The following is a 21,282-nucleotide window of genomic DNA, read 5'->3' as shown; positions in this document are numbered from 1 at the left end:
GCTCAAAACTTGTTGTCCGCATCAATGTCCCGGAAACATTTCACTACGGCGGAGAACGCTCGGCGTCTGACACTGTGATTGCCGGGCCCAAGCACTTTTAAAACGCTGAGCGGACGGCCGTCCACTGCTGCCGGCTCCCACTGTAGAAGGCGAGCGACGAGCTTCAGTGTACCTTACGCAGGACATCAAAATGTGCCAACATCTTCCACAACAATGCATATGGAGCAGTTTGGGGAGGCTGCTTTTCCGATCATGGGTGTAGAAACCTACGGCTGTGTGGGGCCTTCAGACGAAACCGGTGGATTAGGGTCTCCAGTAGCCGAGGAGGCGAGGCTGGGACCACGAACGAAAAGTCTTGGTCTATGCTGATCAGTGGCGGCCTTCCAGAATCACTGCGCCACAGGTCTCTGCTTAGTCTTTTCGTTAAAGTTGGCAACATTAAGCCGATGTCAAAGGGGGTGAAATACACCATACGAGCCGGACCGGACTGATGTGCCTGGGAAGCCGCTGCATCAGTCGCGTCATTCCCAGGCATGCAGAAATGGCCAAGGATCCACTAAAGGATGTGTCATCTCCCTGTTCTACACAGGAGTTGTAAGTCTTAATGGCTTTGTGTACGATTGAAGCAAGAACTGCTGATCCGCCCGGCGCTTGTAATGCTTGCAATCCGGTCTTTTAATCACTGTAAACAACCCATGATTTGTGGTCTTCATGTGCCTCTATAAATTGCATCGCCATGATCATTCAATGGAGCTCTTCGTCCGTGGACGACGTGCGATGACACGATCGTGCGCAGCCCTCAATGCCGAGCTCAGGGACATATGCACACGTGGATGCCGACTCATTTGTAAAAGCATCCGTGAAAATGCACACTCTGTCCCTTTGATTGTGCATTACCTGAAGAGTTTGCTGACGCACAACACTTGACGGCACGAACTTTCTTCCCGTGAGACCCGGTATACTTTCGCGAACACCCGAGGCTGTAGCAAAGTCGAGGGAGGGCTGGAATCACTGACAAAAGGCTTATGCCTGGGGACGTAAAAGTATGTTGATGTAGGCCTCACTTATAGCTGCACCGGAGCGGTTATGTATGCGATCATGGCTAGTAAAATCTTAAAACGATGCCTCCTTCTGTATGAAGGAAACGGCATTCCACGTTGCTTAAAATAGAATTCGCAGCGCATCACGAATATCAACACCAGATAGTTTTCACAGCACGACGTACCATCGCTGCGCAGTTAACAGCGCTACAAATACACAACGTGTCGAACGGTTCCCAAAGCTCAGAGAGAGAGAGAGGCCACTGTTGCACCTTACGGTTAACGTTCTCTCGTCCCCAATGGCAAATTTCTTGACTGTGTGCAGGACAGGCGGTATTTGCGGGCAACAGGGGTGCCCTACCATATATTCTTTCATAGACAGTAGCGTGTAAGGGGAACGAACTTATTCTGGACAGATCCTGGTCACAACTCATTGCAAACGTCGTACATGAGCATAAAAATCGCCGCCCCCATGATCACTGGCCACCAACTTTTTCTGCGTTTCTGGTGCTTTGTGCGTCAGTTTGTAATATTTGTCCAGCACGGTAACTAGCTTTATCCGACGCCCTCGCAGCATGAACCCTCATGCATTCGACCACTGCCAGAAACGTGACAACGACACGGGCGGGAAGACTGATCTAGAAGGTGCAAACACTCATACTTCGGAATAATAACCTACAATGTCGCGTATGCAGCGCCGTACAATTTCGCGCAGAAAAACAGTGCCATTCATCTCCTCAATACATTCTGCTCAATGAGCGGAAGTCATCCCCATATCATCGTCATCATGTATTTCTCTCTCTCTCTCTCTCATCTCCTCGTTATACAGCGATAGCTGCATCAGGGACGCCTTGCGGCGTTGACGGTGATTTTGGGGAGCGTAGCCGAAACGAAATGACGTCGCAACATCACGTGATAGAGTTGATGCGATCGATGACATCGCACACGCATGACATCACACCGCCATTGGCCGGCGTGGTACTGAGTCGCAGTGCATGGAGAGGGAAATAAACCGCGCTGTGCCTTTGTCGTTATCGCACCACAGAGCGAGTTGTAGTACATCGGCAGAACCCAGACAAAAACGATACGATAAAGGAATTTATCAAATCCAAGCTTAGCAATGTGATGTCGCTCGCTTCAAAGAAGCAGGGCGATTGGCCTATATCATGCTTTCGGAACTGCTATCGTGAACACCTTCCGATTTACTAAAAGTTGCTGATGGGGCGGCGGTGGACTGGCAATTGACGACATCAGAAAATACCAGACAGCTTAGCGCCGCTTTGAGCTATGGAGACTTGCTTATCAGAAAGAAGGAGAAGATAGCCTGTTGTTAACTGTTTAAGATTTTAAAGAGATCTTAAGATTTTAAGAGTTTAAAGATAACTGTTTCGATTTTTTCTCTCTCGGCCCATTGTCCACGATTCGTGAAACTCGTGACCTGTGATATCATCTGCGCGAAGCTACGATAGTGTGCTTCGCGTTAGCCGAGTACAAGCGCCCGCTCTAAACGCACCAGTGCTAGGTTACCACATTTCGCCAACACGAATAGGCAAACAGACAAAACTAGAGCTTTCTCACTTACCATAGTGGCAGGATTGATGGAACCAAAACTTCTTATGTAGATTTCGCAGCCAACACTCGTCGGAAGACCTAAAGTGCAACAAAATGACAACCAGCAAGAATGAAGACCAAGAATGAAGAACAGACAAAAAACCGTCAGCATGCGAGAGCGGAAAGCAATAAACTATTTCCGGATAAACAAAAGCTACAAGCAATTGCCAGAATCTCATTGGTGCGGAATCGCGTTCCTGTGCAATCCAGAAAAGCAATTCAGTCTGAACTACGCAATACGAGCGGTCTTGTATCTGTTACGTTTTTCGCACGCCGTATAGAAAGGAATGTATTCCCAAGGCCTTTACCTAAATGGCCCGATGGAAGAGCACGCCTGTCGTACTTTCGTAGTAGTTGGTCCAATTTGTCCAAATCAGCCACGGTGCCGTACTTCCTGGAAAGACAAAGATACCAGAATGAATTATCAATCTCTTAGACCCGGTTTCACCAACGCTGGTTAACTTTGAACCGAGATCAAGGGTTGCTAAAGTTTGCACTCTATTATTTTTTGCAAAAGTTAGTTGGTGACGTGATGAATGTTTCAATGACAATAACTACCTTTAGTTAAGCACGGTTGAGAGTTAGATTCAAGTTAAGGGACCGCTGATCTCTGCTGAAATGTTAATCGACGTTGACGAAACAGGGCCTTAGTGAAAGGCGCGGTTGCAATACTTGTGTGCACAGTATAGTTTTGTGTCTCTTCAATAGGCAGTTCTAGTGAACCGTTTTCACTCAAATGGTTCACGAACGGTTTCACCGCTGAGCAACCACATGATTCCATGCCGAGTCACAACTTCTGATTGGCCCTCAGCAACACAGTTTGAGCAAAAACGATTCACTAAAACTCACTAATGACCTATGGGATGTTTTTGTTGGGATGCGGCCGATACTTGCAGTATAGGATTTGCTCACGTTTCAGCATACGCGTCGCCAAGATAGAGAAGTTCGCTTGTAGCAATGAACAAGGCAACATTAGGAGAACTAGCTGGTGTGTTCGTCAAAAAGACATCATGTTCTTTAGTTTGAGGTTACACAAGAAAGCGGCAAACACAACGAAGTGTACAAGAGCAGGAAGTGAACAATCTGGCGAAGAGAAAGAATACACTTCGGCGTCTCGGTGAAACTGTATTTGATCCATGTAACGTTGAGAGGCAAGTGTCGCAACGGTTAAACTTCATTACTGGTTTTGAGTGTGTCCTGCCAACTTTGTAGTGTTCGTCCGTTTTCTTGTGTTACTCAACGTTGCGATGGTTGTTTCACTTGTAGTAGTTCTCGAGGTGATATTATATCATGAGTATCTGCCACCTGTTCATCTTCACTACCTCACCCAGTCCTCCCTCGACATCGCCAACCTTTTTTTCTATAACCCACCTCGCTTTAGAGGTATCTGATACCATACCTTCATTACGTAATACTTTAGCTGGGTACGACGACATTACAGCCTATAAAACTGATACTTGTTAAAGAGATTATCTCTCCTGTACTAGTTTATATTGACAAACTTGCGTTTAATAAAGGTAGTTTTCCCAAACGCTGTTGCTGTGCCAAGTCATCAGAAGGGTAGCATTATATGTGCCAGAGACTATAGATACCTTAGCAGTAATTAGCGAAATATTTGAAAGATTGCTTCACAAGCGATTACAGAGATGCTGTAATAAATTGGACATATTGTACTCCAACCAATTCAGTTTCCGAAGTGGATTCTGAAACAGAGACATCTCTTTTGACCTTTACTGAACGCATAAAATAATCAATTAATTCATGCGCCATAGCTTTCTCTGTCCTCGTTGAATTTTCTAAGGCATTTGATTGCGTCAATCACAAGCTTCTCTAACACACACACACACACGCACCACCACCACCACACTACACGTACATACACGCACATACATACATACTAGTCACAGTTGCTTCGCGGCGCTAACACGAAAGTAAAAAAAAAATATACATGCATACATACATACATAGAGAGACGATGAAGAGACGGGGCTGATGCCGGCCAGCTGCCCGGCCGAGAGCGGTAGCAATGTCGGGGAGGTAAACATTGCTCCAGCACCGTGTGTCGGAGATTTCCGGCGCACGTCAAAATAACCCCAGGTGGTCCAAATTATCCGCAGTCCTACCCTGCGGCACGTTCAACATGTCGCCACACAGCGCAGACAAACCTTATTTGTAACATCACAGTACCATTATTAGTGACATTCAGATAGTGCGAGATGATGGAGATGAGGATTATCTTACAGAAGATAGCTAGCTACGGAATTGAGCGCTTAAGCGCTACCATCGCTTTCCAGCAATCAAACTCTCACTGTTAAATACAAGGATGCGTTTTCGCCTCCTGTTGATTATAACATCCGGGTCCCGCAAGGCTCGATATTGGATCACCTTTTCTTTTCAATATATATAAACGATCTTGCCAAATTCATTGAGTATTCCGGGATGTTTCTTTCTGCGGACGATACTAGTCTCCTTGTCACTGGCAACCATATCTCAGATCCGATATTAACAGATTAGTTGAGTGGCGTAATTAGAATCGACTGAATTTAAACGAAATTAAGACTGCTTCCATGGTATTTCATTGGCGTCCGTGCCCCTTCTCCCATGACCTTCAAAGCACCCCATTAAAGCTTCATGCAGAAACTAAATATTTGGGCGTGGTGGTAGATCTGCATTTACGCACCATATCCCATATTAAGTATATTAGACAACAAATGTCGTAAGGAATTAGACGATTTGGTATGCGCAGTCACCGCTACTTTTCTGTGGGTACTTTTAAATCTGTATTACGCTTTTGTTCATTTTCATTTACGGTACTGTGCCTCCGTGTGTGGACCTACTTATAAATCGCACTTATCCACACTACTGGCTGCACAGAAACGGATTATCAGGATCATTTTTGGATTGCCATATGATTCTAATATTTCACCCAAGGACTTCCAAATTTTTGGTGTCGACCAACTCGTAACATTGAGTTTACTAAATATCGCTTATCTTGTCATAACAGATACCCTTGTCATACCAGTCATAAATTTCAGGGACCTTTCAGCAAACTATAAAGCGCTAGGGCAGAGACTGCTGGTATACTAAATCTCCCAACAGTTGAAACAAATTATGGGAAACTGTCGTTCCTGTTTCGCAGCGTATCAGCATGGAACAAATTGCCAATGCGGAACACTACGCTCATTCAGTCATTTAATAGGCCAATTAAATATTTTTACTTGTTGTAAGTACCCCTTAATCAAGTACTATATTACGCGTTTCATCTAGCGCACAAAACTATCGATAAATTGACTATCGATACTATCGATTGTTTTTTTTTTTTTCAAAACTATCGATAGTCACCTATCGATAGTACTGTATATTAAAAACATCGATTGCTGATTGTACTATCGATAATATTGGAAAATTATCGATAATTTTACGATAATCGACCGTCGATAGTGCACGAAGTATGCTGGAACGAAAGACACAGAAACCACAGCGCTCCTCACATGCATTTGTTTTCATCCAGTAGCAGACGACATTCGAGAGGGCGCCACATCTCAGGAAAATGGTCCATTGCCCAATTCCTGTCACGTGTAACTCGGAGAGGAACAGCCAACGGGTGCGAGAGTACGTTTTCACTATGGTAATGATGACGAAAATCTGCAATCGTACCAATAAGAGTCGTCCCGTTAGAACAAGAAGAAGAAGTCCGGCCCCATTTGTTTTGTTACTGCACGTGCTCTCGGTATTTCGGTAGCAAAGCTTGATAATGGATGCCATGCAATCACAGGCGAAACGCGTTCGGCGACACAATTTTAAGGAGCGCGAAATTGAAGCACTTGTTGAAGGTTATCAAGCAAACAAGTGCGTCATTGACGCTTGAAGGGATGGTCCCCAATGGTCTGCGGCAAAGCGCCATATGTGGGCGCGTATTACGGTGTCTTTGTTTGCGTCTCCAATTCCACCGCTGCCAAGTACACCGCCGTCTTTCCTCGTAAGACCGCTCCAGAGCTCGCCCAGGATTCCGCCGTAAGTTTAGAGGATTTTGCGACGCGCGCCCTTCGTGAATCTAGACTTTGTCGTAACTTTCTTGTGCGACGTAGTTACGACAGATTCCGTCGGACAAGCTTTTTGTGAATCCGACCCCAGAGTCGGAGGGAAAGCTGCTCTGAGTTGTATTGTGAAACTTGTAGGAGTGAGGCATTTTCTTTTTGTTTTTTTATCTGCTCTCCGATAGTTTTCCCGATAGCCGACTATCGATAGTATACTATCGATAGTAGTATCGATAGTTTTCTCACTATCGATAGTTTTGCACTACTAGTTTCATCACGCTGTTATACGGTACGGATTTTCTTTTGTCTTACGTATGGCGTATATGATTTGTATCATTATTTTATTTATTTATTTTACCTTTTTACTTGTTTACTTATTTTAGCAGGAGGGGTGATATACAAAAAAAAAGCTACAAAAACAACATCAAAAACATAGGGGAAAAGGTACACAAAACACTCAAGAACGCATACTTCTAAGCCTTATACAATGCTGATCTAATGGAACCCTCGAAGCACCTTGACGTCTCACCCTCAACGACACCAAAACGCAACGCGAACTCCACTGTGGAATCGTGCAAACGAAAAAAAGAGTTCTTAAAAGTTTCAGTGCGAGCGAATATAGGTTTAAAAGGGCGCGGATGTACGTGACGTGCGTTTCGAGGCATTAGCGGTTGGAGAAAAGACAGAGCTGTTACTCTAAATTCGCCTTTGTTTATGTTTATGTATGCATCCTATTTTGCATTTGTTTGACTACGATGCATTTTTAGCTTTTCCATTATTTTTCACTGTGCTTCCTATACTAGTCCTATTGCTCACTGATATCCTTGTGCATTCATTATGGAAGAGCCTTTAACGGGAACTTATTCCCGCTGAGTCTTTCACCTGTATGTATAGATACGTAACATACACTCACAAAAGAATTTTAAATCATTTATAATGCAGCAGACGTTCGATGCGACCCCTGCCGCCAGTTTCTGTAAAGCGTTGCTCCGACAATACGCTTTCTGTAGTGGCGTAACAGGAGAACACCACCGTAGAAAAACTGCGTAGCAAATCTAAGCTGGTCCAAAAGCAAGATGTTGGAATCGAGTTTACAAAGAAATGAGAAAACAGAGGGAGACGTGATTATGGCGCAATACACCTTTACTCATTTTTGTCTGTTCTAATAAATAGATTCCCCATATACTCCCCCTCCCCCACTATATAGTAAATAGGATATAAATAATTTGCCTCTGGCCACAGACCCCTTGGTTCCCCCACAACAACGTTTAAGCACCTCTTCACGTTGCAGACGTACATGTACAAGTTATACAGCGTAACAAAAATGAGAGCGCCTTAAGGCATTGCATTTTACGAACTATCGTTCCTGGAAAGTAAAGAAGAGTCATCGCACAGAAAAGCGAACTACGTCAGGTGCTGTAGTATAAGGTTTGTTCAGGATCAATAAGGATATCGCTGCAGGAAGGGAAGATACGTTCGATCGTTTCCCTTCGGAGGAAGATGAGAGAACGCGGATTCCACCTGAAGGCATCCGGATCCTTAACGTTCGAAACGGTCGAAATAGATGTCTGCACATAGTAATCTGCAGCGAAAGTTCTGCTTAATCTCATTTTACGTGGCGCAGAATGCTTGGATACATCTCAGCGTACTACGGATACAGAAATATATACGACGAAGAATAAATTGTTCACTCTTAGGTGAATCACTTTCTTATGTCTCAACACGGTCACAACAAGGAGTGTGCAGCTAGTAAATTTCTAGGCGACTTATTTGGTGGGCGCTTAATCATTTACTCACTGACTAGTACGGACAAAAGAAATGTTCGTCGTCCTAGGTTAACGAACCTCGACAAGTAAACACATGTCCTTGTGTAGTTGTCCTTCGTGCAGTGATTATTTTCGTTTGAAGAGTTTTTCGTGGCTTTCACTATCCCATTCATAATACGTGAGGAACAGGAGGGATTAATCCTAAATGTAGGACTGTTCTGATTATGAGACGTGCTCTAGTCAAATACCGTTTGTACCATTGACAGTAACGGTAACTTTATTGAGAGATGATGAATGGGGAGTTTCATCGCCAGGGGCGATACTCTACCCCATTGCTGGAGGTTATGCGGGGAATTAAATAACGAGCCCCTTCACAATATGGATCGAAGTCCTATGATATGCAGAGAGGTGAAGAGAGCTTTGAGGGCAGAGGACCTTGAGGTCAGAGCTTCGAGGCAGAGGAGGAGAGCTGAGGGCTTTCTCCTACACAGCATACGGATATCCCATAACGATCCTAATCTATTTCCCCATTTTTGATCTAGTGCATAATAAACATGGAATTCCGTCTTCAATTCTGAACCGTTTGCCGTTGTTGGAGCGTGTGGCAGTATACGTAATCATTAAAGTTGTTATACGTTCACTAGAACAAGAGCATAGCAAACGCACGCACACACAAAGAGAGATAGAGAGAGAGAGATGGAAGAGGCTGTTCTCTATCATGGACTGCCTATGTCAACATCAGCAGTCGTTCGTCCTGGATGTTGATACGAATAAACTGTCGTCTAATTGTTTAGAGAAGATATCACAAGCCTCATGTGGCCTCTCTCAGACACGTTATGTGTATTCTCCCCGGTGACCGTGGGTTTAAATATCGGATGGAAAGTGTCCGTGTAGGCTATCAATCCAGACTCCCTCTCCTCCCTGGCTGAACCACTAAACGGTATTACCAATCAGAAACAGAAAACATAGAAGTTGTCTTGCACTTTGTTGTGCACTGCACTGGAACCGTGCGAGACGAAAGAGGATTGGCCTTGCCATAAAGCGAGCTCGCTCGAGGCAGAGACCGTACAGTAACCGCGCCGCCGTTCTTTGTTTCGGAGTAGGTGCACTAGTACGTAAGAGTGTTCGCGTGAATGGTATCTGAAACATTTCCACATGAACAATTTAGCTATTTTGTGGTGTGTGTGCTCTTCATTGATTTTACGAGTTGCAGTAACATGTAATATGCTGGATACGGGGGGAAGACTTCCTTCTGGTTTACTTCTGCTGCATCTTCCGTCCTTCAGTTTCAGCTTCCTGTTTCAGCTTCCTTTCCGTCTGTTTCCTTCTGTTCCAAAGGAAGTGTTCTCCAGAAACGAGACGGAAAAAGTAATGAAACATACTAACTACATATAACATCAAGGGGTGGCGTAACATCACGGGGTGAATCTAATCAAAAGTAATGTGAGGGTTCCTTAATCAAACAAAAGGAAACTCGACCAAACGAGTAAACGAGAAGAAACAACAGCAACAAAAAAGAGCAAACTGAAATCACACGCTTCCGACATCTGGCAAAAGAGAAGATCATAGGGGACCTGAGCCTTTGCGTCATTGATTACGTAACGTCGCCGCGCAAAGCAGGGGGGGGGGGGGGCGTAATGGCAGGATAGGCTCGTCGTTGTTGGCCACACAGAAGTGGGCGTCGTCACGACTATAGCAAAAAGTAAAGAAAAGAACACAAAGAAAGGACGGACGGATGGAGGATAGAGGAGGATGTAGGGTGGGGATGCGGTGAGGGTGCACGAGTTCGTCGGGGTGAGCAAAGTATTAGATGGGTCATTGAGCAAGGCCTGCCTTCGCGCAAGGCGCGCAAAGCATGCTGGTGGGCACTATCAGCTTTGTCAACCTACCAGCCGATACGTTTTTGCCGCTTCTTGAACACGACAGGTAAATATAACCTCGAACCGGTCTTCTCGTGACATCACATGTTTGTATACAGAGTGTCGTCTATTGTCATAACTTCATAACTGTGTGGGTGTAGCATTGTGGAAGAAATGATCTGTGTTACTGAGGCTGTGTGTTACATTGTTGCTATTTCTTTCATGTGTAGAAATAGCGTCATGATCCAATGTCATGATCAGGACTAGCGCAAAAGAGTCGTTCTGTCGCGCTTCCATTCCAGTGTGCCGAGCAAACCCCGTCCGAATATCTACAGTTTGAAAGTACGCTTCAAGAACGTATTCTTAGGTTGCCTTTGGCGGTAACTGACGCATACACAGTTTTCTTTTAATCAATACTTATTTTTAATTAGGAAAACTACGAGAACAGCAGTGATGCCGTTTTTGCAACAGGGTTATACCCCTGCGGATATTCTTTGCCAGCGAGTATGTTGCTACCAAGTGAATAACTGCACAAAATTCATCGAACTTCTAATTACAAGTTTTCTGGCACGTGTACGATAACGGATTTGAAGGTGGTCATTATTCAGTTCATTCCATTTTAGAAAAATCCTGAATCCTTCATGCGGAGTTTTCCTCATGGCTGCGACCAACCTTTACGCGCATTTTCCTTAACACGCTCCCTCCGCACCCGAAACGTGTACATGCTTTCACTAATAGATCGTCATATTTTACCAAGCAGACAAACTGAAACTAAAGCCACGCGCGTCGGGAGCGTAGCGAGGACTAACTGCAGTCCAAAGTCACTTTGGGATCACGCAACGCAAAGTCAGAGACACTGAGCGTGAAGGGAGAATTAGAAACAGGCACGCCGCCCGCTTAGGGGAGAGGCCTCAGTGGTGCCACCACCGGCTGGTTCGAATAAACAAAGTGATGGGGTATTGCATCAACCTGACCGTTCCACAATTTTCAGGAATGGAAAACAGACAGGGAAAAAGGAGAAATGTGCTTAGCTGTGTACAACCACTGATACTGATAATTGGCTTATGTCGGGATATGGTGTACGATACATTCGCTTGTTATTTCTCGATGTGGACTTCTGGATTTCAGGTCTAAAAACTAACTGGAGTTAAATTCCAAATATTGGGAAGCCGCCATCGGCATGAAACAGCAGCAAGGCGGGTTCCTGTAAAGCGTGCTTTGTCTACATAATCTGCGTGAACAAGGAGAAACTAACTTTACAGCTGCAGCGTCTCATGTGAAAAGGGCGCGAATTGCTATGTCGACAAGTCATTCACTTTCGCCCAAGAGGCACCGGCGCATCCAGTTTGCCCGCCACATAATTCTGAAAAAAGTACGTCAAGTGAAAGACGGAAATCAGAGATAGGGCCTGAAAATACCCGAGATGGGGCCGATGAAACAAAGTGGAGCCACCACAGGTCACTAGAACCTCGCAGCTTAGGAATGACAAAGTTAATCAAGAATAAAGGGCAAAAGAGACGGGAAAGAGGAAAACTGAGAGAGACGTGAAATACGAGCAGAGATGACGTACGAGTACGTTGCAATAACTAAAGACCCAATGTTCGTTATTCAACGTGTAACTAATTAAATTCGCGCCTCACTGTTATAACCGTGTGTTAGCACGTCTTGCGTCGTGTTCAGTAGTTCTATTATTTGTAACTTTACGGCTTTTTGCGATGTGGAGATGTCTTGATGACACATACTGTGGTACGTCGCACACCGAACGTGCAACGCCAGCTATGATTAATACGTTGTAACGAATTTCACCGCGTGCTCGTTTTGAAATACATTATTTGCTGCGTACGTAGTATTAGTTCTAATATTGTTTCTTCCTGTAATATATGGCTTTTTCATTCTGTGCGATATGTTCCCGTACTCCATGTATCATCTTTTTTTCTTTTTAATCACAGTACGGTTACGGTTGTGTAACGCGAATTTCAGCGACAGCACCGTCGACATTGGGCCGTCAGTTTAACCGCCCAATTCTAGTCGAAGCACTGCATGGCAAGTCAGAGGCAGTGTCGTGAGATGATTCTTGAACCGCTAGCTATCGCACACCGATCGATGGAATCTCTCTGAATTGCCTAGTGAAACCCTTCGTGGCTTCTTCGAGTTTCGCTTGCCACTTAGGCGGCACGCACTGCAGGGTCTTCGCGTCTATGTTGTCTTGCCTCAGCTTCGGTGGCACGCACGTTGGGATCCTGACGTCGCACTCTGTTGTTTGAGGCCTCGGCTGCACGACGAGCTGGGTCTTCGCGAACTCTGCGCTCCCCTTCGCGTTCTTCTGCCCGCCGCAAAGCTTGTGCGTCAGCAGGACCCCGTATCTCCATGGCGCCTGAAGCAGCATCACTAAAGACTCTTTTTCTTTTAACTCAAGCGCCATGCTGACATTGTCCTCGTCGTCACTAATACAAGCGCGGTGGTGGTGGTGGTGATGGTGAAAGGGCTTGCCGTTGTCGGCCTCACGTATGTGGGCAACGTCACGACTGACGCCCTGGAGAAATGTGCGTCCTGGGCCGACTTCTAGGGGAACTGTGCCGACGTATGTCTGAAAGCGTCTGAGGAAAGCCCAGGAATACAAGCGCCGTGCTAACATTAACATTGTCGTCACCAATACTGTGTTCTCTTTTCCTTCTGCGCCGCCGACGCCGCGGCACTAACACTAGCAGCAGTCGCTGTTTAAAAAAGGGCAACTCGTGGTCTTACGTCGCGAGACAACTTACACGATATTGCATGAAGTAGACATCTACGCGTGTTTAAAATATGAGATGCCCACGAATGTTTATTGCAAACCTTGGAAACCTCCCTAAAAACATGTCATCTATTCTAGAGACTATACGTAGCTGGCGGCATGGAGCTACTATGGGCAACAAAGCGTTTTCCAGACGGTCCTCGTGAATTCCCAGATCAAAACAACCGACGTCTTTCGTTCCCATACAGTACGTAAGTACCTTTATTCCTTTAGAAGAAGTAGAACCACGTTTCGAAACCTTACAGCAGCAGCAGATTTCAAAAAGCATAAAAATGCAGTCTTCTGCAGTCTGCTCTTGTCGGTTCAATGATATCCGCCTTGTGGATACATCTCCATGCAATGGAGTGTCAGTGTGATGAAAGAGGGCGCAGGATTCTAATACCCATACCCCTGTCAGACGGACTTAATTTAGTGTCATTTTCAGCGAGTGACACTTGCACTTAGTGTCATTCGTGCGCTATCACACGGCATCTTTTAGTGACACTCGGCAGAAAGTGCACTAACGATTTAATGAGTTCCCCAGACTCACTTTACTACTGTTCGGCTGACAAAGTGTTAAGCCTCGACGGCAGGCTTTGTCGCACAGGTAAAAATATCGAGAAAAGCGAGGGGTCCCGACACCACAATGTTTTTAAACAAGTATTTTCAACAGCGTGTTTATCTTATTTAAATAGAGTGTGAGATGGTGCCAAAAAACATGTCATCATTCTCGTGAACAGCCTGTAACAACTTCGCGGTCTTGGCGATCCGGCGGCGGCCATTTTTGTTGTGCCACATGTTTGAGGCCAATTTGTTTAATGTTGGAAGAAGATTAGCAGGAAGTGTTTTTAGATCAAAGAAAAATCTTCTGATGTTATCATAATTCAAAATTTTGATTTCGTTACGAAGCTACAATAAAAAATATACGGGACTCTTTCTTGCTTCGGCGCTAAGCAGTGAACGTCGTTTCAGCTCGTGCATCGGTGTTTTTAGTCCATGATGCACGTGCACGCGCGTGCCAGGCCATAGAGCAATAATAATGAATAATGGTACCGTGATATTACACCTAAGGTGTGTCTGCGCAGTGTGGCGACATGTTGTACGTGCCGCAGGGTAGGACTGCGGATAATTTCGACCACCTGGGGTTCCTTTGACGTGCGCCTGAAATCTCCCACACACGGTGCTGGAAGCAATGTTTACCTCCCCCACATTGCTACCGCATTTACTGGCACATTTATTTTCACGTCCTTCGGACAGCGACGTCAGTCGGCTTCGCAACGCGCACTATGTGTTTTGCCGAGACTGCTCCATGGCGGTCCCCCACATTGCTACCTCCATGGAGCAGTCCCGGCGAAAAACATAGTGCGCGTTGCAAAGCCGACTTGCGTCGCTGTCCCAAGGACGTGAAAATAAATGTTGCCAGTGGAACATTTGCCAGAACTGGTGTAGGCTACAATTCAGTAAGTGGGTATTGAAAAATGAAGCAGTCCGCATCATGCCACGCATATACGGAACACTACGATCGGACCCGTTCAAAATCCACGCGGCCATGATAGGTAAGCGCGCGCTTGTCCTGCTGTCTCCTTGGATGCCGCCAATCGTCGCTTCCTGTGGATACCATTCGTTGCCGCCAAAGACGGCTCGATTTTCACTGCGTTTTTCTTCTAAACGGTAGCGCTGTGTGAACTAATTTTGCTTGTATTATACTAATCGAAACACGGACTTTCATTTAAGAGCAAGTTGTTTTTGCATTTTAGTGCCCCTTTAAGCCGTGTAGCAAGTACGTAGTGAAAGTGACATTCGCTAGTTGGAGTGCACTACACGAAAAGGACACTAAATCATCAAGGAAGGAGGAGGAAGGGAGTTGCCTCAGGACAGAAGCCGCCGATATTTCGAACAGAGACTGTTCTTCTTCTGGCCACCGTCCTCACCATTGGCATGGTATTTAAAGGGTTAGGTGTGACGTGCTGAAAGGTTCATGCGAATTGTGGGTCAACAGCCCGGAGGGAAGAAAGGTTCCGTACGGGCTTCTACGGCCGGAGTGAATGGATGCTTTGTTAGAGTGTGGAGGGGATTATGTGAACGTAGTGATCTAGGCTACAGACCAGTTACAGAAGACCGGCTACAGACGGGTCCCTCCGGGCTGTTGACCCACAATTCGTATGAACCTTTAAACACGTCACACCTAACCCTTTAAATACCATGCCAATGATGAGGACGGTGCCCAGAAGAAGAACAGCCTCTGTTCGAAATATTGGCGGCTTCTGTCCTGAGGCAACTCCCTTCCTACATCTCTATCGGTTCGCTGGATTTCTACCCATCTACTAAATCATCAAGTGTGACATGGGTAAAAACAGCTGAAAGGCTTTCTATGGCTTCCGAACAGTCCGCGACGTGTTGTCACAACGTTATGCTCTGTACGTAGTTCCAGCACATTATTTATTTCTCCTGATATTAAAAAATAAATAAAATCCGCAACACGTTTGCCCGCTGTTGCGTTTGCGTCAACTACCTCACTAGCTCATCTCGGTTTATAAATAAGGAGAGCGCAAAACTTTCAGCTCCAAAGAGCAGCTAAAATGTTCTGACACTACTATAATATGGGATGAAGGAAACCCTGAGTACTATAAGTCACGGTCATGTACATCCCACGCACGAAATGCGACTGTAATATGCCTGGAAGGAAGATGTACCTCATAAAAGCAGTGTTATTATTATCAGTTGGAAAACCGAATGGTGCTCTTCCTTTGGATGTCGTGTATATCCGCAGTGTTACGTATGTTATCTTTTTTAATGTTCCTCTTATTTTACAATTTCCGCTAGCAGCGTAGATACAAAAAAATAAATTTCAGATTCTTGTGAGTGCTTTCGTATAGGATGTAAAGGCATATGAACACATAAAATGTTCACCGGCACCCCATTGGTCTTTGAACGGGCCTCGAATCGTATTGAGTTGGACATTCTCTGCGCGTGCGGACAACGGACAGATGGAGAGAGGACAGCAAGGAAGGAGTGGGGGAGAGGGGTAAAAATGTGATGTGAGTCCATATCATCATCATATTGTTTCTAAGTCATTTAGATAATAACGTACGCACGGACGCCATTTTCTTATACTTTGCCAAGGCTTTTGACTCTATTTGTCTCATTCATAAGCTCTCCTCGCTTAATTTATGCCCACTTGTGTTGGAATGGATTGAAAATTACCTGACCAACCGTTCTCAAATGGAAACGGTAAACGACCACACATACTTCTACAACCTTTCCTGTACCTTCCGGCGTGCCTCAGGGTTTTCTACCTGGTCCCCTCTCTTTTTTATCTTTACCAACGACTTCCCGAACTCCATATCTTCATCCATACGTCTTTTTGCCGACGACCGCGTCGTTTATCGCCCTGTTTTTCGTTTTCTCTCTCTGATTCTGACCGACATTCCTTACAACATGACCTCGATCGAATTAATGCCTGGTGTTCCCCTTGGCTGCTGTCACTTAATGTTTCCAAGGGTTCGCATATTTCCTTCTCTCGCGCTAAGTAGAGTTATCATTAATCATACACACATGATAATCGCTCTATCCTAAATTCTGATTCATACAAGTATCTCGGATTGCATCTTAAATCTAATTTAAGCTGGGGTAACCATATTAATCCCGTAATCAGCGATTCCAACCTCAAACTAGGATTTGCACGCCGCAACTTAAAGCACGCTCCTCCGACGATAAAGAAACTAGCTTATACGGCGTTGATTAGATCTAAATTAGAATACGCGTGCAGTATATGGAATCCTCACGTCGCTAACCTTGCCAACCTTCTCGAAGCGTTACAGAAACGGGCTGCTCGTTTTGTTACTAACGTCTATCATTATCCTTCAAGTGTTACAGCTATTAAACAATCCATTGACCCTCCTGACCTCGAGACACGCAGGAAATTTATGAGGCTCTGTCTCTATCATAAATTCTTTCATAACCGTTTATTGAGACCCAATGTTTTCTCACCAGCTGTACATATATCCCCGCGACTGGATCACCCATTTAAGGTTTTCTCATGTAAAGCAGGGTTCGGAAAAACCCGGGTTTTTTTTAAAAAGCCCGCCCCACTGGGTTTTTTCGGGTTTTTCGGGTGGGTTTTTCGGGTGCTGGGTTTTTTTTTTCCGAACTGCTGCATATGACACGCAACAGCCGTTCTCCACCTATTTTTCATGTTTCTGGAAGAAATAATTGTTTGCCGCTGTAGAATTTACGGTAAAGGAATCTCCGAAGCAGTCGTCCCTTTTTCTTCTTTTCTTTTTTTTCCTTCGTTTCTGTATTTCACCCGCGTGTGGGCTTTATTGGGTTTTTCAGCCCGGGTGGACCCAAAAAAACCCGGGTGGTTTTTTTTAAACTGGGTCCATTCGGCGAACCCTGATGTAAAGCCACACATTTTTCTCGCGCATTTTTTCCTCGATGCATCACCGAATGGAACAGTCTTCCATTGCCGCTAGTCACCACTCATGATATAACAGCTTTCAAACATGAACTTTTGCAATTTCTCCAGATTTAAATTACTCTTTATGCACATTATTTTACATAAATCCATTATGTCTCACTGCAAGTATATATGTGTTCATCTTGCTTTTTATGAGTGTGTCTAGCTGTAAATATGGACGTGTTTATCTGTTTGTTGTTTATCAGTGTGTCTATAGCAGTGTAATATGTACGCGTTTATCTTGCTTGTCGTTTATGAGCGTGTCTAGCTGTAAATATGTACGCGTTTATCTTGTTTGTTGTTTATCTAGTTCTGTAACTCCCTACCTCATGTAATGCCCCATTGGAGTATTTTGAGATTAATTTAATATACATAAATAAATAAATAAATATCCGAACTTAGTAGGAAACAATTTATCTTCTTTGCACATATGATGATGAACGACTTTCCGTAGTTGAGTTCCTTTTCTTCTTGTTTCTTCAACCACTCTGCTACTGCATCTTCTTTTTGTCTCCAATTTTCCACTGACAGGTACTTACCGTACGACGAGCACAAACGAGAAATTCGACGAAAGCACCGAGGTTATTGGATGGCGAACTCAATAACGACATTTCCATTCCGTATGTAATATTATGGTATACGAAACGTAATATCTAATAACAGGCAAGGTGAGAGATGTAGGAGGTTGCGAAAAACCTCCTACCACCAACGCGTTTGCGCTCCAATTGTCACATATGGTACATTCGACGCGTCTTAACTCAGCGGCAGTGGAATCACGTTTTCGCGAGTATGAGTTGCATTCCCCCCATTCGAGGAGTATACCGGCCGTTTAGTACTGAAGGCAACATACATCCACTTTTTTTTTTCACGATATCTTTCAAAATAACGAGATAACAATGTTAGTAATGTCGTCATTGAAGTGCCCACTCATACCTGTGGTTTTACGATGGCATAAAAGTACATTGCACTGAGGTGTTAAAGACGGGTAGGGCGTAAGATGTCGTAAGGCGAACACCACTTTCGGACCGTTATGTTGCCGTATTCTATGGCAGATCTCACCATACATAAAAATACGGAAATAAAGCAGCCCATACCATCGGACGGAGAAGTTTAATTAAGAAGTTAGTTAAGAAGTTTAAGTTTGGAGAGTCGTCTACCATGAAGCTATTCACGTGAAGCAGGACACCACATTTTGCTTCGTAAATTGCTTTGCGGTATTTGGATGCCATGACCGAAGTGCTGGCGAAAGTTGAAGTAATTTTAAACTCTCATAATTTCGGTGCTATTCATGGTATCGCAATGAATGAGGAGGCATTGTATAGATAAAAGCGCCATGTGATAATGCACGCGTCCCCTACAATTGTGCGGGCAAGGGGTGTGTTGCGCAACTGAGGGCCCCCTGTGTCGTCAGTCGCATCTCCGCGCGTAGTACATGTACCGCGTGTCGCGCGTGTCCTCTCTCCCATTCACCTGCGCCTTTCTAGAAATGCTTAAAACTCACATTTATTGACACTGAATTGACATTGTACCTGGGCAGTAGATATTACGCACATATATATAGCACCTGGTAGCTAGGACGACCACGGGTGCCATCATGTTGCATTGGGTTAGCAGATGTAGCCATTGTTTCTGTTCCCTGTGGGAGGTAATATTTATACTAGACCATACTTCATAGTGCACTATAATATTTTTATTCTAACTATATTTCTACACTATTCGCTATCCTCAAGTTTGTAACGTCTTTGCCCTGAATTTCAGCGGGAAACCTTAAGTCACAACTAATACGCGACAGAATATTTACGCAAGAAAGGTGCTGCGCTTCTTCCCAGAGTAGAGACAAAAAATTCCCGTCCTCCTGGTAGTGATCACTCGACACTGACACAAAGCAACTCACCTCAAGATTACTGCTTTATTTTTTCACTGCTTTCACGATTAATGTGAAATTTACTGAATGTGCTGAAATTTATGGGAAGACATTCTTTTATATAGGTTTACATTGTAACTCATGTGACTTGTGTAATTTGTCCCACGCAAGTTACAAGGAAAATGGTACAAGTAAGAATGCTTTCCAATAAATTTCAACAAGTTTTGGGTACGCAGTTGTTCTGTGTATAGTTATTCGTCACTGTCTGTGTATTTCTGCGTTATTCTGAAGCATGTGTCTTTAGCACCGGCCCTGGATCATGACCGCCGTACACATGCGTCGAACCAAAAGCGTTCACAATGGCAACGGCAATCTTCCATCACCGGATCATTTGATTTACCAGATTTTCACACCGTGCACATAGTGCACTTCTATGTGCGGCGGCGAAATTACGTGCAACAGCTTGCTTTCCCGCAACCATGCCTATATTAAGACCCCACACTTCCAGGCATATTGAATAGTCTTACAAAAACAAACACCGCTGCCCGTGTTTAGAAGCGAGGATTAAGCGTACTGCGAACTCCTGTGGGCATACACAGGGGAGGAAGAGAACCCCATTCGTGAACAAAAGTTTGCGTGCATGAGTTGAGTGCCACTTTTCCAGCGGAACGCGCGTTAGTGTACGCGCGCTATAGAAGCACTGCATTTACTCAACTCCGAACTGAGTTTAGTAATGTTCACTTAAGGCTTTCACTTTGAACGGCCGTTAAGTTTACAATGCATCAACCCAACGTATCTTTCAAAACGGGAAACATGTGTTACATTCTAAATTTGCATAATGAATTGTGCACGACTCAAAGTTATCCATTGTCACGCTTATTCGAGCACTGGACAGCAGCTGTATCTGCTTGAGCAGTTCTTGTGTTTATGCATACGAGCATGAAAATGCAGACATTAAAGCGGGGCATTTCCAACGTCTTCGCTGCGGGTTGAAGTAGTTCGGCCGCTAACCAACACGTTCTAGTGAATGGCACAACTTTAACGGCTCTTGGCATTAACAGACTATTTTTATTTTAAAAAAATATTGTTTTCGTTGCCAACTCGGAAGTGACAAAATGTGTTACTGATGTATCCGGAAAACTCTCCACGTGTAAAGCTTATGGCAAAATCTTCGGCGATGGCGTCGGCCTCCAATCGGTTGAAATAGGCCAACTCAGCAAAACAGTAAAAATACTATAGCTGCTCGATACGTCATAGAATATTTTCTCGTCGGGTGAAGTCATAAAATATTTTTGAACAACAACAGATTGGACTTAGCTGGACAAGAAGGAAAAGTTAGAAATGGTGGGCCTGCGTCCTATCACTCAAACTGTTGCCTCCATGCTATGCGCGTTAGCTTGTCTTTTGTGTTTCTCAGGCCCTACGATCTTTATAGACGTAGCACGTAATTGGATTTCCGGCCGTAAAAAGCAAACCGAGAAAATCGGGCGCGTTCTCTTCGATTTTTGTGAAATCATGTGTCATTTCCAGCTTCGTGAGTGGTCGGTCACTGATCAAGTGACGGATGAAAACAAGAAAATGACAAATTGCATGGCCGCCTATACCGGCGCCAACAAGCACGATATCGCTGCCATACACGATTAACACGATATCGTAACTGAGACAAACATACAAGCACGAAGGAGACACTGAAAGGAGCGCTAAACACTTTCCAATTATAATACTCTACAAAAGACACTGACTCACAATATCCAATTATGTTGTCGCTTGAGTTCTAGCGAGCGTATTCACCAAGAAACAATGCCGTTCAAAAATATCGTTGCAATACAACGACAAACAATTCAATACAATTACAATACAATATAATGCTAAACAT

General features: G+C 44.5%; 1 protein-coding gene across 3 annotated transcripts in view; it reads right to left on the bottom strand.

The window, feature by feature from the left end:
* Window positions 1-21,282, bottom strand: part of LOC135385981 (glycine receptor subunit alpha-3-like) — a 192,565-nt gene that overhangs the window by 98,295 nt on the left and 72,988 nt on the right. For all 3 annotated transcript variants that reach the window (XM_064615646.1, XM_064615645.1, XM_064615647.1), the window contains 2 exons: window positions 2,960-3,045; window positions 2,623-2,690 (listed from right to left, as the gene is read on the bottom strand). In XM_064615646.1, the coding sequence (XP_064471716.1) occupies window positions 2,623-2,690; window positions 2,960-3,045 (154 nt within the window). The remainder of the gene's footprint in view (window positions 1-2,622; window positions 2,691-2,959; window positions 3,046-21,282) is intronic.

Source organism: Ornithodoros turicata, chromosome 2 (assembly GCF_037126465.1).
Source record: "Ornithodoros turicata isolate Travis chromosome 2, ASM3712646v1, whole genome shotgun sequence".
Classification (NCBI taxonomy): Eukaryota; Metazoa; Arthropoda; class Arachnida; order Ixodida; family Argasidae; genus Ornithodoros; species Ornithodoros turicata.
This window is presented reverse-complemented; position numbering and strand designations above follow the sequence as displayed.